The sequence below is a fragment of the Anguilla anguilla genome, chromosome 3, assembly GCF_013347855.1.
Source record: "Anguilla anguilla isolate fAngAng1 chromosome 3, fAngAng1.pri, whole genome shotgun sequence".
Lineage (NCBI taxonomy): Eukaryota > Metazoa > Chordata > Actinopteri > Anguilliformes > Anguillidae > Anguilla > Anguilla anguilla.
The window spans coordinates 50,852,099-50,877,012 of NC_049203.1; the positions used below are offsets into that span (position 1 = coordinate 50,852,099).

At 38.6% G+C, this 24,914-nt stretch overlaps 2 protein-coding genes across 6 annotated transcripts; one reads left to right on the top strand and one right to left on the bottom strand.

Annotated features, from left to right (window-relative positions):
- Positions 1 to 977: 977 nt before the first annotated feature.
- LOC118223505 (matrin-3-like) lies at positions 978 to 17,322 on the bottom strand. Of its 5 annotated transcripts, none has more exons than XM_035410142.1 (21): positions 17,201 to 17,322; positions 14,580 to 15,480; positions 14,031 to 14,092; positions 13,592 to 13,630; positions 12,049 to 12,146; positions 11,801 to 11,847; positions 11,451 to 11,567; positions 10,013 to 10,138; positions 8,758 to 8,901; positions 8,321 to 8,445; positions 7,579 to 8,143; positions 7,194 to 7,317; positions 6,924 to 6,943; positions 6,675 to 6,797; positions 6,295 to 6,423; positions 6,082 to 6,204; positions 5,680 to 5,810; positions 4,518 to 4,881; positions 3,175 to 3,331; positions 1,890 to 2,005; positions 978 to 1,714 (listed from the first exon to the last, which is right to left on the bottom strand). In XM_035410142.1, exons 2-21 carry the CDS (start codon positions 15,369 to 15,371, stop codon positions 1,661 to 1,663), a joined length of 3,456 nt encoding a protein of 1,151 aa, XP_035266033.1. In that variant the 5' UTR covers positions 15,372 to 15,480; positions 17,201 to 17,322; the 3' UTR covers positions 978 to 1,660. The 5 variants fall into 5 exon arrangements, 4 of the variants coding, with proteins under 4 accessions (XP_035266033.1, XP_035266031.1, XP_035266032.1 ...); XM_035410140.1 differs by having other exon boundaries at positions 6,675 to 6,815; XM_035410141.1 differs by lacking the exon at positions 17,201 to 17,322 and adding an exon at positions 17,093 to 17,186 and having other exon boundaries at positions 6,675 to 6,815.
- Positions 17,323 to 19,253: 1,931 nt separating this feature from the next.
- LOC118224123 (polyadenylate-binding protein-interacting protein 2-like) lies at positions 19,254 to 24,804 on the top strand. The gene is made up of 4 exons (XM_035411318.1): positions 19,254 to 19,403; positions 21,110 to 21,253; positions 22,818 to 22,997; positions 23,680 to 24,804. Exons 2-4 carry the CDS (start codon positions 21,116 to 21,118, stop codon positions 23,734 to 23,736), a joined length of 375 nt encoding a protein of 124 aa, XP_035267209.1. The 5' UTR covers positions 19,254 to 19,403; positions 21,110 to 21,115; the 3' UTR covers positions 23,737 to 24,804.
- The last annotated feature ends 110 nt before the right edge of the window (positions 24,805 to 24,914 follow it).

The window sequence follows — 24,914 nt, forward strand, 5'->3', positions numbered from 1 at the left end:
TAACCAACTCTACGTTTACACTACATATACAATTAGGCTTGTTATTCTGGATTTCCTGGGTGGCACACTGAAAACAAGCACTGGATTCCTTGCTCTATGGTCCAAACTTGGTGTCCAAATTTCTTAACATTTCCAATGCCATATTATCCATATGAAATGCATAAGTGCAACCAATGAACAAATTCTGGAACTCAAAAGCTGGGTTTCACTCTTTTTCATAAAAAGACATTTTCCAATTTTATGTTTTATTCAAGAACAAGTGCTTCAAATTTCAAGAATTTTATCCACGATACAGATCTGCAACTATCACCTGCAACTTTACACCTGCAACCATCAGCCACAACCTACCAGCAATCCCTCCAGATGTCCTTATAGAATCCTACAAGCCTCAGTAGTGCGCACACAGACTGTCAGTTGTTCAGCATGACAAAAAAAGTCACATGAAAATGTTTATTTCTCAAATTATACAAGGCAACACAATACTAGTAGTGCAGCAGTATTATATTTAATCTTAATCATGGTAATATTTATTATCTGGTAAATTTAAGTTTAATATGGTGTCTTTTACCCATGTATTTTTTGCAGCTCTCAGACAAGGAACTTACTGTTCTAATACTTGTATTGGTTTCAATTTGTGTTCTCAGGGGTGATGACCCCTCCCAGAACCGAGATGGTCACATGCAGCATTGAGGAACAAGAAACCCAAGACGGATCCTAGTACCAAGACGGCACCCAGCCTCCAGGATGAACTGACTATGGAGCCCTGATGCGTTGAGATGTTCCATCGTCATTTGTTCAACAAATTCTGAATAGAACAGACGACATAGGGCCTTGGGAACCCCACCCCCACTTCCCCCACACTCACCTGTACCCACATTATTTCATTGTACTTGGATGACAACAAATAAGCTGAAATTAGCATTGATATATGAACAACTTGCAGACCCTAGTTGTGAAAATACTGGTCTAAAATGCAATTAATTGACATGGTTACCTTTATTGCCACAACTGATCGCATAAATGCAAGGTTCTGCAGTGATCAGTGTAAAAAGTGACATTCACATTCCCATTCCAATCCTTTAGAAAACAGTTTAATTTCTATGTATATTTTCAACAAAAAACTTAAATAAAAATGTTCAAAAAATCAAACATTTGAGAATGCATTTGAAGGAATACAGTGTAATCTGAGGCAACCATCTTATTTTAATTTTGAAGGGACTCCTTGATATATTGGTCTATTCTTTGATCATTCATTTTACTGGCACATTAAGGAAGTGACAGAACATTGTTTTCACTCTCAAAAACAGAGTATACACAGTGTGAGGTAAATGCTGCATTTTCATGCAAATCAATATTTTAATAAGATCTTAAAAATCACAAGTCCTTTACATAATCAAACATATAAAAATAGTCCAGCTGTGGGCAATAACTAATCCCATTATAAAATGTAAAAAACAATAAAGGCAATGAAGCATTACAAAAAAGTACTCCACATTCTGAGCATTGCCTCATTGGATGAGCATTCTTGGTCAACAGGGACAAACATTACCTGTGCTCATTATATATCAAAGAAAGAGGACTACTATAACAGCATGTGCAACAACACTGGAATTAAACAGTTTCATCATGCTGAACATCTGATTTAAAAAAAAGGAAAATGTCACTGAGGTTTGACCTTCTCCTTTGCTTTCTCCTTTTCTTTCTCCAAATGTTTCTGGGGAAAAAATATACCAGATTCAGTCAAATCACAAACTCAATGCTCTGAAGTACAAACCTTTTTGAATTCAATTGTCGGTAACTAACCGATTACTTGTCTTAGATCTACATTTTATGTGTGAACTGTTCCTTTGAATTTATTATAAACTTGTACTTAAATAAGAAAAGTATACCTTCAGTTTGTGATAGTGAGACAGGCTGCTGCAATGAACCTTTTTCGCAGTTTCTTCCTTAGAGTAAAACAGGAAGCAGACTTTGCAGTAGTAGCCCATCTTTACATATTCCACACCTGAAATTTCACAGTGAAACAACATTAAAACATTGTAACAACAATTTAGTATCTGGCCCTTGTTCATTGCCCACATTTTTAAAATGTAACTAGTGAAAAACTAATATGACCTTCCCAAAAGTAAAATTTGGCGTGTGAAGTTTTGAATCTGCATTTGCAGATCGAGAGACGTGTACAGACGTTTTTTGATTTTGAGAATCTCTCAGAAACTCACAAACGAGTCTTAGAAAAGCAACATGAACAAAAATGGTGATCCATATCGTGAATATATCCTAAAATATATCCCAAAAAAATTGTGATGATATTATGGCAGTATCGCCCACCAATATGTGGAACATAATGTAAATAAAGAGTTACAAAACAAATAATTCATTGCTTATCAGTTTAGTATTACATTCCAGTTTTGATTAGGCTAATCGGCTATAAAACCTGTTGAAATACTTGCTAATTTGTTTGAAAGTAATGGCTTTAGGTAGCTAGCTCCTTAGCCAAATTTGGGAGAATTATACTGAGATTACTACATAGAGATGACAGACTTTACTCATCCACAACACTGGCTAGTTCTCAAAACAGTAAGTAAGACTTGGAATTTTACCACGATTACACCAGTAAAAAAGCTAATGAATAAAAATCTAAAATCAGTGGTTGGTTGAGGCTTTCAGAATATGTAGAATCAAGAATTGACTTCACATAACAATTACAGTATAACTTCTGGCTATATTCTGTAATTCAGACAAACATGTTAAAGCAGAAGTTGTGATATGTATTGCTACATCTTGACTGTGATCCTTTATCTAGGAAGATGTTAAAAACATAGGAAATGTACTTCAAGAGTATGTATGCTCATGTGCCAGTTCTGGCTGAATGATGTATGCACTATGTCTGCAAATTTCCATGATTCAGGGTCGTCTTGTCAATTATATTCAAAGATAAACCAAGAAAAGATGACGAGGAGCAAAGTGGACAATAATAGGGAAAAAGATTGAAGGATTTCTAGGCCAGTAAATTTCATGTCCACAAGTTACTCAAAATCTCAAACCATGGGAAAAGTTATATTCCAAAACATGTTGGATATGTAAAACATAGGCAAATTTTTACAAAGAAACAAGAACAGGAATGTTCCAGACTGCAGAGCGTTTTCCTGAATGAGGAACATGAGCCAGTCTTACCCACAGGGTTGTTGGGCTGGTAGGGCCCCAGAGGGAGAGAGGTGGGCGCTGGTTTCTTCTCAGCCTGTGGCTTGGTGCTGGGCGTCCCCTCGCTCCCACAGCTCTTCTCACTCGCTCCGCCGCAGGGGGGTGCTCCTGCTGCCTCGTTTCCACAATCCTGGAAGAGCCCAAGGCCAATGAACGATTTCTTCAGAACAGCACCAAAATGCCATCTTGTAAACTGGCTGTCAACTTGGAATACCTTCATCAAAAGCTCTACAGGAGATAGGTTTATGCCTCAGGATCCAATGATGTATTCTTCTAATTTCTGAGACGTCATGTCTAATATTAAGTTTGATTTCTTATTCAAATGACTTGTGACTGAGGGTAAGGAAGAGAGGCAAAAAATACAAATGTTTGGAAAACTGCTTAGAAAAATATTGAGACCGTGACAAACCACGTAAAACTGTACTATGGGGTCCTTGAGTGCAGTACTTTACCTGAAGTGCTCAATTAAACAACACACACATAGCTAAACTCAACGGGACACAAGGGCAGGCAGATACACGAAAGGCAAGATAAACCAGTAAAAATTTAAATAATCTTAGCATGGCAGTTGATGCAATTTCAAAATTTGAATATGCATATTTAATCCACTCATATTTAATCTGTACTGTTCCCATAGTGAACAGACAGTCAATCACACATGGTGGGAAAGGTCTTAGCTTGCACCAAAAGTGCAAGTCTGGACAGACCATTAATGTACTACAGTCAGGCAAATATTGCCAAAAAACCCTGCTTCTTTTTCATAACATTCACTTATGTGGAAGTTTACTGCAAAATACAAATGTAAACATATTAATGCTATAATTCCTTCAATCAGTTTACAAACAGAAGGTACATGTCAAACAGGATTATATGATAAAAAAAGACCTACAGACACATATTTATCACCATTATCTATCCTAGGGGGGCGCTCCTGCTGACTCGCTTCCACAATCCTGGAAGAGCCCAATGAACGATTTCATCAGAACAGCACCAAAATGCCATCATGTAAACCAGCCCTCAACTTGGAAAAAAGGAACATTTAAATGACAGTGTCTGTTAATCTGGTAGGTTGCTTATTCAGGAGGTTATTTACACAAGAGTTTACTGCAATATATAAATGTAAATAAATGAATGCTAAAATTCCTTCAATCTATTTACACACAGAAAACAAATGTCAGGGAACACAGATAAATATACAGGATACGAAAGACCTACAGACACATATTTATCACCATTATCAATCCTAGACATTCCTTTCAATAAATCCTCCCATCTCCCTCCCTCAAAACCAGGCGGTACATCCAGCTCCAGCTCACCCCCTCTGTGTCCTTCTTTTGGGTATCCACACTGTCGGAGGGCTGGCTGATTGTGACGTTTTCATTTTCTGTCTTCACCACCAACTCTTCCTGTTCACAAGGTGTCTCAGACGTCCCCTTCTCCTCCTCTTCTTGCTGCTGCTCCCCATTGCTGTTGGGTTCCTCTGAGGCTGCCTTCTCCTCCTCATTAATGCTGCTGCTGGGCTCTGCTGGGGTGGTCTTCTCTTCCCTGATGCAGACCTTCTTAGTTGGAGGTTCTTCCTCCTTCTCAACCTTGTTTTTGGCCGTAGAGTCTTCCTCAGCACCACTGTGCTCTCTCTTGGGTGGTCTCTCCTCCTCAGGCTCTGGAGAGGGTGGCCTGAGCCTGGAGGAGCACAGCTCGTCATGACTCTACTGCCACGCCCACAAGCAAACCAGCTAGCACACAAGCAGGCAATTCCGTTCATGGAGAGCTTGTGCATACAAAGCTTTTGGTTTCCACCGATTACCTCACCCAATTAGTAAATAAACAGTGGCATATAGTAACATTGATTCAGTGGTAGATAACTTTACAGTAAAAAGCTTCATCCACAGACACAAAATGGTCATTAACTGTTATTCATGTATTCATCAATAAATGTAACTAAATTATCAACAAGGGTTCCAATTTTTCAAAAGCAGTTCTCTCACCTATATTTCAGTCACCACTCAGCATAAGGTCAGTATAGCCATCTTGGATTTCACGTAAGATAATTATCACATCATACCTCCCCAGGCCTCCACACTGTTAAATCAATTGTCATGTAATAAATGACTGTTCCCCCACTATCCCATCCTGCATTTGGTGAGGTTATTAGAACCACAGACATGGCCATGGCATATTTCTGTAGCACGGTGCTATTTTGCTGTTTGTTTAACCTGTGTAATTCCATTCTGTAAGACATGTTGATCTTGCTTGGTGTGTGCATATGAGTTGCAAACTGTGCAGGATATTCTGTGAAGTGAAGCTGCATTCTAAAATGCAGCCACTTGAATTTTCCAGGGGACCCTAGACATGTCAAATAAATACCCAAGCTAATTAAATAATGAAGATAAATGTATGCTAACTATAAAACCAACCCTTGCATGTTCTGCACAAGTGCACTGAAAAAAATTCTTAAAAAAGGAAGTCATCAAAACTTACCCATATTTTAGCTGTTTGTATTTTCGGCTCACATAAACAGTCAACTGTTTGCCTTCAAACTTTGGTGGGTTCTCCCTGTAGGCATTAGCCATTCGCTCAGTGCCTTCACTACTTTCCATTTCAATGAAACACTACAGAATACAGAAAACATGACATTGTGTTTCTCAGTTGTGATAAACAGCAGCAGCACAGCATCTATCATCTATAATGACAGCATCTATCAGCACACCAATTTTGGGTAAAAAAAAACATTTTAAAGCTTTGTGGTAATGTGCCAGCAGGCTAGGAGCTACTTTAGCTATTTTTATGGACATATAGCTACTCTAGCTATGTTTATGGTATCTTCACATTTTGACCAAATATAAATAAATCTATTCAATTTTATGAAAAATTGATAATTACCTCATTACGAGACCGATTGAGGAAATAGCGTCGCACTTTTCCAAAAGGCTCAGCAATTTTCAAGAACGAGCCATCGGAACCTTTGAATGGCGGAATCTGTCCAATATAAAGCACTCGTCCACTCTGTAAGACAGTATGAACCAGTTATCTTTCTGGCAGAAATAAGTACATGAAAGCATCGTCACATACCTGAATTATGTTTTGAGGACATACCTGGATTGTTGAATAAGCTTGTGAATGGTGTATTTTCACAGGTCTTCCACACACTTCTGGTGTAATATTTGCATTGTAGAATGCCACCATCGATCTAGCCTCCTCTTCAGAGGACAGTTCCAAAAAAGCCTTTTTTTGGGGGAAATCAGAGCAATGTATTACTATGCAGGTTATATAAATATGAACTATAATTATAACAATTTAAGTAATTATTTCAATAATTAATAAATAAATTGTGCAGTGTTTCCAACTGTTCAAAAACAGATATGACTTGTTCAGTGTCCTAAAGCACTGAGAAACCCAAGACAGATCCACAGGGGAATCGCACTGTTTTGGGGCTTGAAAAACAGAAGGTGAGCAGACCTTGTATTGGAGCATACCTCAGGTCTGGCATCAAGTACTAGATGTCGAACCACCTTTCCAAAAGGTTTGGCAAGGTTAAGGATTTCTTGAAGAAAGCTGTGGCCCCGTCTAAATCCCACAACATTAACAACCTTCCGTCCCTGGAAAAAAGTTTCTGCCTTAAAATTATCAGGTTACAGTGAAAAGGAATAATGTGTCAGTTAAACAAATATTGGAATGCATGCAAATACAAGGCAAAAGTCATAACTAATAAAATGTGAACAAACCCCATCGTTCTTTGTATTTCCTGAAAAAGAGAAAAGAAAACATTTGACAATATTGAACAGAATACAATAAATCCCAACTCATGATCTGGATAGTTTACAAGGTAACGCAAAGTAACTTAATAGCCCAATTAAAATAGATTAAGAAAAGCAAGAGAAGTGGGAAATAGCTTTTCATTTTTGTACACCATTTTCAAAAGCAATAAGAAACTCCCATGGGAGTTGTAATTAATTTCAACAGAATTAAATAAATCATAAATTAACTAGAAGCACCTGAATACGAGTCCCCAGATTTTGACTGGAGTTCAAGTCTATCGGCATCTTCTTCCTCTGCCACCTCATCCACTGTCACAAAATCTTCCATGTTCTCTGGGAAATCCTGCTCCATAGGCATATTCTATTGAAAACAGATACAGTCTGCATCTTTTTGACCAGCTAACGGAGGTCATCGCTAGGTAACTTATGGGGAACGTTATGCCACAAAACATGTAAATGCCAGTATTCAAATTTATGTAAGCTGGTTATGTCAGATAATCAGGAGGCCCAAAAACGCAATCAAACTTCTTAACAAAAATCAAAACGACTCATGTTAAAAGGAGACCATATCACCAAATAACAAAATAATTGAGGGAATAATGTCTTTCTTTGGGTAACTTACCTGGTCCTGCTCTGGCTCCTCATTAGGGATCTCTGTGCTTTCAGTTGGCTCCGTAGAGGGCACGTTTTCCTGTGTTCCCACCTCTTCTGCAGGGATTTCACCTTCAGCCTGCGCAGTCTTAGCCTGTGATGGGGGCCCCTCTGCGATGGCTTCCTTAGACCCCGCTGTGGGAGGAACTTCACAGGTCTCTTCCACAGTGTCTTGAGTCTCATCGAGATCAGGAACAGGCTCCTCTTGCTGGGTGGAGGACTCTTCTGGTTCAATCATGGCCTCATCTTGGATCTCAGCCTGTTCTGCTTCTTGTGTTTCAGCAGCTTCATCATAGTCCCCTTCATCAGCTTCAACCACACCAGATATCTCTTCTCCAGAGCATTCCTCAAGCACTGCGCTGTCCCCAGCTGCTGGATCCTCCTCTTTCGTAGCGCTCTCCGGCTTGCTTTTGGAGCTCCTCTCACCAGTGGACTCAGATCTCTGTTTTTTTGGAGATCCTTTCCTGCTAGTGGTGCTGCTCTTTCTGTTTGTGTCCTCTCTCTCTTTCCCTGGAATCTGTCTGGAGGGATTCACTCTGAGAGAATGATAAGAATGATATTTTCACTGGCTGATAAACCTAATTTATGATTTCAGCACATTGAGTACTCAAAGAAACTAAATGTCTTTGGCATGCCCTCAGAACACAGACCTCCTAAATGAAACTTATTATTGAGACCCTCATGTCATTCACATTTCACCCTGTCCCACTCACATTAAAGTCTTGTACTTTTCACAGATGTTCAGCCGGATGTCCCTGCCTTTGATAGTGAGAGGATGTAGAGTGTAATACTTCACCATCATCTCAGCATCCTCTGGGGTTCCAAGCTGTACAAATGCCTGTGAGCAGAGATTTTAAGAAGCTGTAGTAACAACTCATTGAGGCAAGTGATATTTAATGGCTTATCGAACTGCCAGAATTATGATGCTGTGTATTGCTAATTAATTTAATTCCAGTTCCAATCTGTTATTACAAATATAACCTCCACAAGACTGAATGCTTGGTATAGCCAACTTTTCTAAAACCCTGCTTGAATATGAAGTCCTAGTGGCTTTAGAAACTGCGGATGTAATTGACTTAAGACAGGACAGATTATTTATTGTATTTAATTTACAACAGGACCGACATTCTGTTCTGAGAGGGGATCTCACCTCGTCGTTTAAAAACAGGTATTTCTCCACATTTCCAAAACGGCGAGCAACAGTCAGAAGCTCTGATTTCTTCTCTCTCTCTCTTGGCAGGTTGGAAAAGAAAACCACCTGACTTTGCCTGCCTTTACCATCTCTGTTGCCTTTCTGTGGAAAACAGAAAAATACATATTTTTAAATATAAATACATAAATTTTTTTTTTCCAATTCGCCAATTCAAGCCATAATTCTTATTTTAAATGTTTCCGCACAATTTCTCCCTAATTTGGAGAAAGCCAATAAAATTTAACCCAACCCTGCTTCACTTTTCCTTAACTTACTCCATGAATCCCCTTAATTTTGAGCTATCCCTTACTCCCATAAACATTTTGGAACCAACATATTTCCAATGCTGCGGTAGATTTTTTTAGATTCGTAAATCACATGGTTTTTCCTGAGAGAAATTTTTGGCATGCGCCAAAAGAAAGTTTTCAAGCGGCAAAGCAGAAACTAGAAATGCCGCCTCACAGCTGTATGCCTCCACGAACCAGTATCCAGTTTGGATATAAAATGTCATCACTTCATCATTTAATCCTATTAGACATTTGTGTGACTTTGTCATAATAAGCGTATGAATTCTTGAGTTATGGCCAAAAACGTGTTTTGTGAGGTCACAGTGACCTTGACCTTTGACCTTTGCCCACCAAAATCTAATCAGTTCATCCTTGAGTCCAAGTGGACGTTTGTGCCAAATTTGAAGAAATTCCCTCAAGGAGTTCCTGAGATATCGCGTTCACGAGAATCGGGACTGACGGAAGGACAGATGGACGGGAGGACGGACAGCCCGAAAACATAATGCCTCCGGCCACGGCCGCGCCGTCGCGGAGGCATAAAAAGGGAAGGCGAAGGCATGCCGAGAGAAAGCAGACGCAAGGCAGACAATCCCATAATGCGTTCATTAATTATATTTTACTCCTTTATCATATTTTAATTCTTACAAGGTCAGGTCTGGCTTTTTCCCTATGTGCTGAAGTGGGTCAGAGCCATGTCATTTTAACCCACCTTAACCCTAACCTTATGTCTTTACACAGACATCGATACCGGGTCAGCTCCACCAATTACCCGGTATTTATGCTCTGTGTAAAAACAGCTTTGGAAACTAGCCCATGCAGACTTAACAGTCATCATCCAAACCAAAGAATGGGAAAGAGACCAATATTTTCACTTCTCCATGACAATATTATCACATAAACTTGTGTCACATAAAAGTCCATTTTACCTCAATTGTTATAAGTTCCTGTGATAAATAGATAGTGATTTCTTTTCCATGCATCACTGCTGGTTTCCTCTGGTAGAAATTTGCCATAGCCAATGCCTCTTCATGAGTTTCCATCTCCAAGAAAGCCTGGAGGACAGAGAACCCCAATGTAGGAAAAAATGTGGTTTTATGGCAGCATCATTCAAATGAGTAGTATGGTAGAGTCCTGGTAGCAGAGTTCACAATCATCTTTTGTTGCATTAAACAGATTAAAAGGAATGAATGTCATGGATGAACACAAACGCCAGACACATTTAAAGGTCCAGGAAACTAGATTCAAATTGCGGTTATATTCCCCAGAATGAAAACAGATTGCCTTCTTAATATTTCTTTCAAATTTTTAACCCAAATATACCCATTAAATTGTAATAAAGACTATTAGATTATCGCGACCTGTTCAGCAGATAACGACAGGGTGAGCGAGTATCCATGCACTCATTAATACTATTTAATTATCACTAGCTACCAGTAGGTCTACTTACTGACCCATCACGTGTTTGTTCTGCGACCACTGGTAGAGTCACTAGCAGCAACAGTTGGGAGGGAGGCATGCACCGGCACTAGCTTTATTAGCAAAGCTGTATTTATTTTGTAGATAGTTGGTGAAGTCCTCCTCGTGAAAATGGGCACAACAAATATTAACTGTTGCGGTTTAAGAAGCGCCCGTGGGCCTCCAGAAATGAAAATAATTTATTGTGGGTCTCCTCATTTTTTCGGTAAAATAAAAAAGCGTGTTGGTTTTTCTGCATCCGGAGAAGGCACAATGCTTAGGCATTTCCAACTGAGATCACCCACACAAAAGCTGGCAAGGGCATCATTTGCATATTGCAAGTAGAAAGGATTTCACCGGTCATTCACAGTTTTAGTGATGTACATTGTATCCAGCTAACCCCACCCAATGAAAACCTGGTGTTTAGCCGAGGGGGAAAGCAAGCCAATCTTGGTACAGGCTTTTCAGTTCACAGATTCACAGATGTCAAGTTTCCTGTACCTTTAAGAGTTTGTAATAAACACAAGATATATACATTGTGATGGGAAAGTATGTTTAAAACATCCAAGAGCATTTCTACCAAAAAAGAAAGTAGCTGTAAATGTTTTAGTTCAGCTTTTTGAATTGTGTCTTGACTTGACCACCCAAAGCTCTTATTTCAATACCACTGAAGCTTTACAGGGTGTTAATTAAACTGAAAACTTGAAATGAATCTAAGAATATTTTCATAAAAACTGTGCAGCTGCACTTCACAAGAGCTTGTGACTCAACGTGAACAGTGGGTGAAACACTGCTGAAGGTAGATCAACAATATTTTCCATTACTTTAAATCTGGACACACTGCATACATTCAATATAATAAAACACCACAAAGAAAAGTGAAGGCGTTGCACTGTCCTTAATCCTCACCTTGTTGTTAAGAACCAGATGTTGGCAAACAGTTCCAAATGGTTGGGCCAGAACTAGTAAGCTGTTCAGTGTGAGAGGTTTCCTTTGATACTTTGCCACTACAACTCTGCTTCTGACCTAGCAGCAAAAAAACACATTGCATAGTAACAGAAGCACAACTTCTTTTAAACCAATTCCAGTGTTGAGGTACACACAATCCTTCTTTTATACATTTTGTCCACCAAAGGGTTCAACAAATTCCTGAATAATACAATAATAAGTCAGACATCAGTGAAATTAATCGGATTGATTTAACAAGGTAAAAGCAACAAAAATAAAAAATAAAATCTTTGGACTAAAAAATGAATCACCTTTGGTGTCACTGAAAATGGCTGCTTTTGGTTTGACATACCAGCACCTTAAAAACAAAAAAGAAAGAATGTAATTAAATAATATAATAATTAAGTTATTGATATCAGATCAATTTTCAACGAGGAGCAAGGTTGCCATTATTCAGCAATAAATCTTAAAACCTAAAAAGGCGTAAAGCATCATAACTGATTAGATCCAACAGAAAAGGTGCAGGAGCTGGGTTATAATTTTAGAGAGCATGAGTTACCCCAGTTGGAGCTCATCCCCCCTCTTGGTAGTCCCATGGGTGCAGGGCCCAGGATTCCAGCAGAGCGGTTAGTGCTATCCAGTAGGAGTGCCCCAGACCTACAAAGGAGAGAATCGTCTCATGATCAATCTATTGCCGTGTTAGTCTAACGAGGAATGACACAGGAGAGAATCGCAGAACGTCACAGGGCTGTCACCAAGTTTGCGGTGAAAGACTTACAGCCCTTCCCCCGCCCTGGGTGCGTCGAAGTGTCCCTGAGCAAGACACCTAACCCCTAATTGCTCTGGTGAATGAGAGGTATCAATTGTAAAGCGCTTTGGATAAAAGCGCTATATAAATGCAGTCCATTTACCATTTACCCTTCGATACAGTGGAGTCCAGTTTACGGATGCTTGATTGGCAAAATCAAATGTTTGTTAGCTAGCATCTTTTTTTTTTTTTTTTAAACAACAGTGTTTCATCTAAAAACATTTCCAGCAGCAGTGCATGGGTGCATGACCACAGCCCTGAACCCCAATTACCACCCTCCCCCGGCCAGGGACACATTTGTAAGCTTGTGAGAAGGTCAGGAACTATAGTTATGTTCTGTTCAAAATAATAATTAAATAACTTATGTTTTTTCACAACATGATTTTTTTTGCGCCAAATTACAGACAGTAGTATACACAAGATTATCGCTAAGGATCGGCACTGATAAGCAGTATTGGTATTGATATCGCTATCAATAAAATTATAACGATACCCATCCCTAATCCTTCATGAAAAAAAAACCATGTCAGCAATGTATCTCATTTACTGTAGTTTAATGTTTTTTTCAAAGTGAAGTATATTTCTTTCAAAGAAGAATAGACTAAAATTGATGCATTTCAGTGCACTGGCAAAGACTGTTTGAGAGGGGGCAAGAATTTTGTTTTAGGTCCCCAGGCCACAGACAACCTCTGTTCACCAGGTGATGAAGGATTTTTTTTAAAAACATACAGTATATAAAATGGCCATGTCTATAATTGCAAACATAAATAAAACCTTTTAACGAAGAGAGAAACACAAAGAAATGTGTCCCATTATCCAAACTGCATAGGCCACATCGTGCAATACCTGAACAAAAAAAAATTAACTTTCGGTGGTCCATCTTGTTGACTTTCTCAAGACTCTCACGCAACGTGTGTTTATTTTTATTATTTTAGGTTATGTTGTGAATTGTGATTGGTTAATCTTTCATGAAGCCCAGAGGATGAAAGTTTCCATCCCTTTATTTAAGCTATGTGTTTAAATAGCTGCCTAAACATTTACTAAACTGACCATTTTAGTGACCATTAATAAAGAAAAAAAAGTGAAATCACTAAAAGTAACACATTTTAGTTTGAATAGTTTGTTGCCATGGTTACTTGCAATACACTAGTCTACTAGCAGGAACTAGGTATAGTGGATTGCTGTTGGCAATAACAGAACCTGGCTTATTGATTAGGGGTTACAGTGAGGTATGGTGCAGTACACCAGTGGGAGAAACCCTAGAGAGCAATAAGGATGGTTTATGTACACTCACGTTCTGCTTGCAGCCATGTGAGGATCCCAGTCTGGATACCTGAAAAATATGGGGAAAGGTGTACATTCAGCCAGATTTTGGGTTGGTTTTGCAAAACATATTAAGTCTAAAATATCATGTATAGTATCACCTACCATTCAAAGGTGGGCCTAAAAAATGATTAGGAAGTAATCTATTTTATCTAGAACACAAACACAAAAATCCTGTGACACATACCATGATTAACTTAATACTAAATACATGGGTCATTCCAACTCCCATTCCAAAGTGCCCTCTAATTACTCCTGTGCCTTTGACATAATATGCAAACCCACAGCACCGATGGGGGGACAAATCAACAATTTCTGTCATTTGAAGTTAAATGTACTGTAAAATGTACTGTACTGGTAGGAAATCATTTCTCTGTTAAGATGACGCACAAAAAGAGAAGCAGACTTACATTTGTAGCAGGAGCCTACGGTTTTCCATGTGGCGTACTCCATTACTGTGTTGGGTCCACTCCTACCACAAAGCATGATGCGTGTGACAGTCATTTAACTTTAGGGATTTCATTCTCCCCTTCTATACTTCGCATTTGCATTTAATTTTAAATGACACATGGTTGCCAGCCAATTCACTGATTATTTAATTCATGAAAAGCTTGTCCATGAATAAAACAGAGAAACAATAAAGTATATCAAGTTGTTACAAGTCATTTTTTATCTCAGGGAACACAATAACAATACTGTCCATGTAATAACTGTTATATTCAAGTGCCACGTGGAAAATGTCAACAACAAAAAAAAAGCAGCTCCCAAACTTCTTCCATAAGCAGAATAATGCTGCAGAAGATGAACCAACACCCAATGATGCAATAAATAAGAGTTTAAAAGTGAGCATGCATAGATAAAAGAGCCAGTTTATTGCATGGGGAAAGTGTATACCTGTGGCTGTGTATGTGTATGCACATGTGTATGAGTGAGTGCATTACATATGTAAGAGTACTCACCATCGTTGAATGCACATCAAAATCACAAAGAGAGCACACATGTGGGAACATATGAGGCATGACTCCCAAGAAGTCCTGCACTTTGCCTTGGGAGGGAGAGCCCATCCTTTTCTGCAGAAAGCCACTGTCAGATGCCGGGGAGGGACCCATCCCAAGGCCGCCGTAGCGGTCACGGGAAAGCTCTGAATATGGGCGGTCTCTGCTCATCCCACCACTGCTGTTCTCGCCATAGTCTATACGTTTGTAGCCTCGAGATGGGCCCTCCTGCATGGAACCATAGCCATAGTCCATTTGCTGGCCACGGGCCGAGACTTGCCCACCGGAAGAGCCCATGCGGCCAGCCGGCATATCCTCCCAGTCATCACGAGATGATCTGTACGAGTGCTCAGGAGAGATGGGGGGCAGGTCCCTGGAGCTGCCACTCATGCGCCGATTGGCCTCCATCTTGCGGTTCTTCAGTTGCATGATAAGCTGTGGCAAAGTCTCTATACCGATATTTTCTTCAGGGATTTGGGCCAGTGCATCAATGTCAGTGGGAGAGAGTCCCAGGCTGTCAAAGAGTTTCATAGTGTTGGTCACATGGCCACTTCCACGAGGGGGCAGGTGGGAGTCGCGGTTCTTGCTGACCCCACTGCCCAGACCTGAGGACATGCCGTAAGAGGGCCGGGAAGAGGTGCCATAGAGGGGGCGCTGATCATTCATGCTGAAATTAAGAGTCTCGGCAGCAGCCAGGAGCCCCCGGCCCACAGCAAAGCCTTTATGAGCACCGTCAGAGGGGTTCTTCTGGTACATTGCCGCACAAAAGGTGTGCAATTACTTAGTGGTGAACGGCACAAGAACAGCTTAAAGCTGAAAATGTACAAAGGCTCCAAGGAGAAAGCTGGAAAAGTCTGTGGTACTTCTAAGAATGAAAGAAAAACTCAATTTAGCCAATGGAAACTCCTCTTCTGTTACAGCATGAAATTTCTCAGCAGAAACAATCATTTAGTCAAGACCCAAAATATGTCCAATATGGTTATCAAGAGAGCTGAACATGAACAGAATAATCAGCAATTTTAATAACAAGATGCAAACCTGTAAAGCAGCCAATTACAAACATCTTGACAGTCAAGAGATATATGCATATTTTAGTGAAGAATTTGCCAAAAGCAACGAATGTGACTAATGAAGAAAAGCAGCAGTTGGAAGCCTGGTTCAAACTGATGTCTACAAAGGTGAGTGTATTGAATATAATGTCCTGGAATTTATGTCCAGAAAGAGAGAGGATATTGCACCAGAATAAAACAGTTCTACCAGGATAAAGTGAACAAATCACGACATACCAAATGGTAAGCCTTTGGAATAAAATCACTAAAAACAAGATAAGACGCAATGCAAAGAAAATCAATAAATATTTTTGTCAAGAAAATATTACAACTAAATATGGTCAGAATATGTCATTAAATGTGGCATCATCGGGCCTATAGAAAGAATCGGGCAAAATAATTAAGAAAGTTATAATCAGAACGATAACGTGAAGCTAATTTACACTTCAACCAAGCTGAAAGAACAAGCAAGAAAAGATGGAAGGAATGCATGTTATGATCCCGGTTAATAGCTTAAAAGCAAATCAATGAAGTCTATACAATGAAGCACAAGCAAACTGCCATCTGACAGTTTGCAAATTCCCGTGAGCTAACTAACAGCAGCAATTCGCTTGCAAAAGGATTGTGGATTGCTTTGTTATCGGTACCAACAACGATAAAATTAAATTAAAATATTATATATATATATATATATATATATATATATATATATATATATATATATATATATATATGTGTGTGTGTGTGTGTGTGTGTGTGTATAATATATACACACACACACACACACATACATACATACATACATACATATGTGTATACAAGCAGCTAAATGTGACATTAAAGCAATGATTAAAACATAATGGCCTTTCATTAACCTCAGCGTTACTGACAACAGAACACAAAAACTCGAGCTAGCGACAGCCCCATGTTGATTTCAAAGTACCTACTTCCAGCTATTTTAGATAGTTAGACTAACGTTAACTAACTGGTAGCGTTAAGTAAGCATAAACAGATGCTTGCACATTTCCTGAAAAATTGTACAGGTGAAATACGCTATTTGGCTAGACGACCTTAACATTCTGCAAGAGCAGAACGAAAAAATCCTTACCTTCGTCTATATGAAAAGCTTTAGCCACATTTAATGTGAACTTACAAATTACTAGCCAGCTACACTATGCATGAGACATTAGCATACGACTTGACAGATTGCTGTGCTTGTAACTATAACCATATCTTACAGAAACAGCGACCTACCAAACTAATGTAAGCTGCGATGCGCACTCACAGTAGTAAGCATGCTATGAAAATAGTGACCTAAATTTAAACAGGTGGACTGGAAACTCTTGTAACGTTACGATCCTCGTAAAACAGGCCTCGGTCCACATAGTTAGCTATGTTTAAAGCTAATTTGCTAAGCTAGCTGCTCACCGATGTGCACGAAAACGTCTTCAAAAGCGTCAGAGTATACAAACAGCACAGCCTAGCAAATGTAAATGTGTTAGTATAATTCTGAACTGCCTGCAAATTGCTACCTACCTTGCAACCACACAGTCGTGAGCTGTTTTATCTGCTGTAAAGCGCGCTTTAGAACGGCGCTATTACTCTCCTTCTTTGGTGCCGTTTAAGGGTGGTTGTAAAACAAGGGGTGCATTACCGCTACCCACCGATTGGAGTGTGAACTGAGGAGGATTACAGATTACTTCGGGTTCTCAAAAAAAAAAAAATTCTGTGAATGAACCCTGTGGCTTTCAATTACAGTACGAAAAATGTCGTGCTGATATCCCTAATAGAATTTTTCCTCGTAGAGTAAAGTTCCTCCCCTATCTCCTGCAAACTTGTTCTCAATATTTATCTCTCCCATATTTGCTACAATTATTAATGACATGGGAAACAGTTTCTACTTCTCCACAAAAAACACACCTACGTGATTTGTGCTTCTTAATAGTACACAGTGTGCTATTAAATCCTGTGTGACACATCATGTCGCCCCCTCCAGCCCTTGTACTCCCAACCAGTGGGTTAATTACAAATAAATGCCAACCCTTACTTTCTCTGTTCCACTCATCCTGCCATCTCTTTTTAAAATGACTTTTGATTGACCCTTTAGCTCCTGACTTACTAGTTCTGACCACAGTCTGCATTTCCCCTGACTTCAAAGCCCGTTTAACACACATATCTACCATCTCATTGCCAAGTACTGCTACATGAGCAGGTATCCATACAAATTTAACAGATAATCCCAGTCGCTGAGCTCTAAATAAAGAGTTTTTATGTAAATTTAGAGTTTTACAATGGTTTCCTTGATAGACAAAATAAGATATTTGTCTACTGTCTCTTGATCTTCCTGGTCTTCTCTTGTTAACATTACTGCCCATCAGTGTGCACAGAACACTGCACCTGGAAATCTTAAGATTCTTTGTCACAGTGTTTACTTGGCCCCACACATCAAAGCCTAGCTCCTCTTTCTTTGCCATATTTTTTGCAACTAGTGCCTATTTTACTTGCACTGCAGGCCAAAAGTATTACACTACCTGGGGTTTTAAAAAGCGTAAGGTAGATAAGATTTCACTCAATTTAATTACCCCTCCACCTTCTTCCCACCCCTCCATCTCCCACATTGCAAAATAATTGGATAAACTTCCAATTAATTTAATTGTAAAGCCAAAGGAGGCTATTTCGAGGAGTCATGTCTAAGATTACTTTTAAGTAAAATTATTTCTTTATTGTATTATTGTAGGTAGCAATTTTAACAAATGTTTATACTTTGCTTTGTTATTCAATAAATGTGCATATACTAACTGAATTCTTCTCTGCCTAAAGTAAAAATAATAATAATTTTTAAAAACTACAGGTGGCCTAATTAATTTGGCCTGTACTGTATATATATAGATTTTAGATCCCTTGTATCTTATTTTTATTTTATTCCTGCTTAATGTTTAATTATGTTTTGCCACTTTTGTTAACTATTAATGCCTCACTTCTTTTATTTTCTTTCTTAGGGCGCTATATAAATAAAGATGATTATATATGGATTTGTCAACAGCTACTTTATGTCCTCTCTGTAATCCCCCAGAAATTATCATATGAAGCAACACTTGGAATAGATGCCAACACAATCATGGATGGAATGCAGTGCCACTGTAATGTATAGGTCATGAGACTTGTACAGGTAGAGCTGAACATTAGGCTTGTGATTCCCTGCAAATTCCTGTTTCAGTTTTATTGAAAACACGATACAATAAGACCAATACATTTCCAATACCTTCCACTCTTTGATTTATTTTACTTAGAAACACTTTTCCGCAAAGAAGACGGGTAATGTTTTTTTTTTCTTTTTTTTTCACATAACCAACATAAATATGTGTGTTTTGTGATCCAAAATACGATTCCAAGATGTAGGCTTCTTTAAAAAAAAAGTTATGCTAATTTGGCATATATTTTATGCTATGTTATATTGCTTTTTCTTAGGGCCGGCAATCCTATGCACTGCCATTGTCAAAAGTACAAATAATAATCGCACATAGCATGTAATAAATTATTATAAACAGAGGCGCAATGGTAGGCCACGCGTTTGCGCAGGAGGCGTTAAAGCACAGAAAACGGAAGTGCCCCAGTTTGCGTGGCGAAGGAAAGTAATCAAAACAAAGACGTGTAGCGGCCATTACACCTGAAGTGTACCAGCTACTGACGTTAAGTATTCTCCCAAGTTCTTCGAGAGCAGCACGATTCACATTCGTCGGTAAGAAATTATTTATCTCATGGAGCCACGCTCACACATTCAGCTAGGTATAGTAGAATGTAGATAAATGCTGACGGAGTCAGATGTTTCGCCAAGCTTTTTGATAACGTTAGCTTAGCTATTGGCAGCTTCAAGCTTGCTGGCAAGTGCCCGTGAGGCCGTAGCTATCACAAAAATGGCAGATGCCAAAGCCTACTAGCTTGATTGTTATATAAATAACATGAGTTTGACGGCGTAGGAAATAATAAAGTTGCTAGTTGGTTAAACGGTACTTCAGCAAAAAAGGTTAATTTGGAAGCTTGATACACCAACATAAGTGTATGCCGACGAAGTCTGTTTTAGGTCATTGTTGATGGTAAATTTAGCTAGCAAGCTAGCCTGCCTTTTGGTACTAACCTAAGATTAGCAAAACATCCGGATACTCCCTCTTTGTAGGGCAGTAGCTAAGTAGGTTAATGGTTCGCTCGCTAGATAGCTGCATGATTAAAGTTCCTGCAGAATGCCTTTTCTTTAATAGAGCAATTCAAGTGTAACTTAATTAACGGTACTATACTTAACGCTAACCAATGCCAACTAATTGCTGACTAACTGCTACTAACAACCTGCTAGCATTCGTCGTCAGTGACATTCCTACACTGAAAAAAAATGTGTCATGGATTAAACCAAATATAGGTGTAACACATTGAAGTAGATTTAGGTTCATAATCCAATGAAACCTTTTTTTCCCCGCGTGTAGCCAACGGCACTTGACCACAAAAAGTAAACTGATTACTCTTCAGTTTTTCCTTACATATCGCACTAATGCATGAGCATCACGGTCATCGAATGTGCACTTTCAACTACGATTTTCGACCCCATTTACTGATGTCTTTCCCAAAGATCTAAATGCAGATGTCACTCTAGTCACTGTTCCTATTGAAACACTAGCCAAGTGAGCAGGCTTTGTGACTGAAACTCCCGTCACCCGTGCCCCAATAATAAACAATTTTTCAAGTAACTTACATCTTTTCCTCTTGCCATCTTGGTCAAAAATTGAGGTCAACTGTACCTGCTAAGGATTTTTATGCATGCCATAGAGCATGATCAGATATTAATTGCTTAATTGGAGCATACCTGTATGGAAGCACCTGCATTCGTTATGTTTCTCCACTCATTGGTTTTTCCTTTAATTTGTCATCTGCTTGCATCTCTAAAATCAAAATCTAAAATATTTACTACTTGCCAAGCAATGATTTCAGATATTTATTTGTAAACAGATGTTGACTAATTTGTCAACTATGTTACTGACAAAAATGCAAGTGTAATGTACTTTGAATACATGTTGAAGTTCATATAATATCTGGTTCAAGTAATTTAGAACAGTATGTTGTGGTTTACAGTTTTGTTCATATGCATTCCATTATTCAAGATGTTGAATAGCATTTCAAGATTTCCTTAGATAAAAGAATATATCATGCAGGCCCCTTTTTAAACACTGATAAACACTTGCTGCCACAATGTCTAATAGTGTAAGGAGATACAATTATTTAACAGTTAGTGATGCTTGGTATGATGTAGCTAATGGCTCCAAGACAGTTGGAGCGCCAGACTAAGTCTAAGTCTAACTTAATCATGTATTTCAGATATTGTTCCCTTGTTGCTGATGCAACACTTCAATCACTCTTCCCAGGCATTTTTTTTTGAAAGATCAGTTTTCTGTCTTTAAGGGTAAAATGAAGGACCCCGGGCGCAGCAGCAACACTCCCAACATAATCAACAATGATGTCATCATCAGTGGCCAGTTCCACAATGATGACAACCCTTTTGCTGAGTACATGTGGATGGAGAATGAAGAGGAATTCAACCGACAGGTAGGCCGCTCTGTAACCTCTACAATGTGTTCCTGCTTAAAGCATTAACATTCGTTAAGGTATGTTTCCACTTCTCCAGAGTACTGTCTATCCACCCGGATAGTTTTGCTGAAATTTCATGACCTCAACGGGTCCCTTGCTTTGGTGACCTCAAAGCACCAAATATTTTTTTTTAAACTCGGCAAAAGCCTCATAATGCCATGGTTACACACGAGCAACCACAGAGCTTAATTTGTGTACGGTTTCATTGAAAACTACTTTCTACGAAGTATGGCACCTGTGTATATCTGCGCCTAGTCTCAACCAAAGCATGCCAGTATTTTGAGCACAGTGTCAACATGGTTAAAACAATGTTGAAACTAGGGATGGGTACAAGTAATGGATTGAGCGATTACTCATCGGATACGTGCCTACTCAGTCTCTCATTCAGGTTATGTAGTAGCCTTCTAAATAAAAGCCAGGTTGTAAACTACTAATGGGTTGGTAATCTTCGACGCATACTTCAGTCAACTGACTCCACAGGAGTTTGAACAATGTTGAGTTTTGTAAATTTATTAAAAGTAAAAATTGTCTAGACCCGAAGCAGATAACAAAAATATTCAAGCCCCAAACCTTTTGTGTGAAACAAAGAACATTCCAATATGGTCGAAGAACCATGTGCTCACCAATCCCATCCACCTCTTCCCTAAGCACTTCCTATATGCTACCTGGCTAGAGGTGGTCATTTCAAAATAAAAGTACATACAAGAATAATGGTTCCAACAGGCTATGTGTGTACTCCTATGTGAACTTGGCTCCATTTATTAATTTATTTTACAGTAACTTTTGTAAGAAAAGAAATGCATTAAGTGGAGGATATTTTGTTTATCTAATATGAACAGAATAAAGCAATGAAATATTTTGAAACGCGTGTTTTGATTGTAATGATTTTTGTTGGTGAGCCGCTGTATAAGCAGCATAATGTCTGATTGGCACAGTTTGAATGCCCTGTGCTGAGGGAAATTGCCTGAGGCGAATTTACTACTTCCTGAAATGTAATGAAAACATGCATTTAAAAACATGCGATTCCATTGCAAAGGAAACATTAGCCTACTTAAGTATTCTAGCAAGTATCCCATACCCTATAGGCCACCACTTAGTCTACGATAAAAAGGCGTTAGCTATCTCAGCCATGTTAACTATAATTAAAATTCAGTTTGGTTTCACAGTATGTGTGTTTTTTTTTTTTTTTTTTTTTTTTTTTTTTTATATCTAAGAAATTTTGTATATAATTCCATGATTGCACCCACATTACAATCTAATATGCATAGTTATCTTAGCCAGTAAAGGTAGTTTTAGATGCTATTTACAATAAGTAATTTATGGAAAAAAAATATACATATATACACAATGCTGTAGATTTCAGAATATTTTCCCTACTCATTGGACTCATTTGAGCACATTCATGTGTTCTTTGTTGATTTGTTTATCCATGCCTTCCGATGACCTCACATGCTTTGCACAATTAATCAGATGGTGTTCTGCACCGGATTGCAGATGACAGCTTCAAGTTTATTTGTTCCAGATTGAGGAAGAGCTGTTGGAGGAGGAGTTCATCGAGCGCTGCTTTCAGGAGATGTTGGAGGAAGAGGAGGAATACGAGTGGTTTATTCCAGCAAGGGATCTGCCACAGACCATCAACCAGCTGCAGGACCAGCTCAATGGATTGGCCATTGGCGATGGAAACATCACAGATGAGCTTGTGGTTAGTTATTACCCGGAGCACGGCCGCGTTAGCTCAACAGTATCAAACGACGAGTTTTGAACCTTTTTATGTCTGTCTTTTCAAAACCAATCTCAGTGCCATTTCACAAGTGGACTAGAATGACATGGGCTCAAAATTAAGACATTCGCACACACAATGCAATTTACATCCAACAGATATCAACATAAGACGCCTCATTCTGTTGGTAATTTTGAGACATGCATGCATTTTCTGCTTTTATGGCTGTAGACCTTACTAAATTATAACAAGTCCTAAAAATTTGGACATTCTGATGATGAATAGTCATTTGACTTAACATTGGGGTGACACAATGCTAACGTATAAATCAGGCTAGCTTCTCAAAGTCTGAATAATACCATCATCCTAAATGAACATGATAACATTGGGGGACCATTATGTCCAACATCAGTGCACACAGGCTGCAGATTGTAATGCCAACAGCAGCAGCAGGTCAAAATATTATTTTGATAAGTTCAGCTGATAAAAGATAACTTGGACCAATGTATTGTGTTTTTACATTACGACTTTTATTCTGCAATCAATCAGTTCTTTATTTCTGCACTTATTTGTTTGATTTCAGTTTTATGATTGCATAGCCAAGAGAAGTTGTGCCAGTCAACTGGGTTCATGTGAAATTGATTATCGTCTTTTATTTTTCTAGGTCAACAGTAACTTGAACCCCAATGCAAAAGAATTTGTTCCTGGTGTTAAGTACTGAATATCAGCATCTCGGTGGATGTAGCACATCTCCACACTGTGAAGCCAGTATTAGAAGAATCATTGTGGATGCTTTTTTTGTCACTGTGTTACACTTTTATTGCATCGCCAAAGTTTTCATTAAGTCTTGCATGCTGAAGTGCTGAGAATGTTACATATAAAGCCTTTTATTTTTGAAACCCTTATTGGTGTTTTCATACCAGTGCTTAGAGGCACCAGTCCAGGAGGGCAATACTCATTCAAACCTTGGGGAACTTTCATTGTAGTCGTTGCCTTAATGTTAGCTATTTTCATGATGCACTGTTCATTGCCGAATTTATTTTGAGGTTAATTCTTTGTGATGTTCATATTTCAAATAGTTACGTAAAAGGCTCACTGCAAGTGCAGAATGTTTCATTGTGGAATATGTAGAAAAGGGAAGTTAAAATTCTCAGCCATTCCTTCTTTTCAAGTGTTTAATGTGTATGTTGCTAGAACATGCATATTTACAAATATTGTTTCTTGAACCTGCCCCCCATTTCAGATTTCTCAAATTTAGTTACAAATTTAACATTTTATTTAGAATGTTTTAATGAATGCAAGTTCTGAAAACATTTAAATATGCCTTTGTCGTTTTCATGTTCATCATCCCTGTAAAACATAAGGCCAGTTTTCTTATGTTTAAATCTAATCTGAAATGGATGGTTTTTGCCTGGACTTTATGAGCACGTCTAATCAAGTCATATTTTGTCCTCCCCAGTCATACCTGCTGCCTGTTTTTATTTGTCTCATTTTAAATTTGAAAGGTGTGTTCGGTATTGGGGATTGTTTTGGTATATTCTTGTCCATTTTTTGAACCTCTTTTGTTTTCATATCAAACACTAATGTTGGCAAGTCTGCAGAACAGCACTTATTTTCTTTGGCCAGCCTTTGTTTCTCCTTACACAGAACATGGTATTTGACACTGCCTCATGTGTTAAATGTGAATAGTGTTGAAAAAAACAAAACGCACAAAAAAAGAATAAAATGAAAATATTGTAAAAAATATATTTTTTCAAAAATATTTAAAAATAAACATTGGTGGAATAGATTTTGTGTCTGTGCTTGCTTACCCCCTTTCCTCATCCCACCTTTGTTCTCTTGGGACCTGTGCTGCGCGTTACTGTGCTAATAGCTTACAGTGTGAACCTCTGCACACGT

Coding starts and splice junctions, on each gene's coding strand:
- LOC118223505 (XM_035410140.1), bottom strand. CDS start 15,371: ATGTACCAGAAGAACCCCTCTGACGGTGCTCATAAAGGCTTTGCTGTG. Junction 6,816..6,923: donor GAAATACAAAGAACGATGGG/GTTTGTTCACAT, acceptor GATAATTTTAAG/GCAGAAACTTTTTTCCAGGG. Junction 1,715..1,889: donor CTCACTATCACAAACTGAAG/GTATACTTTTCT, acceptor TTTTTTCCCCAG/AAACATTTGGAGAAAGAAAA.
- LOC118224123 (XM_035411318.1), top strand. CDS start 21,116: ATGAAGGACCCCGGGCGCAGCAGCAACACTCCCAACATAATCAACAAT. Junction 21,254..22,817: donor AAGAGGAATTCAACCGACAG/GTAGGCCGCTCT, acceptor TATTTGTTCCAG/ATTGAGGAAGAGCTGTTGGA. Junction 22,998..23,679: donor ACATCACAGATGAGCTTGTG/GTTAGTTATTAC, acceptor TTATTTTTCTAG/GTCAACAGTAACTTGAACCC.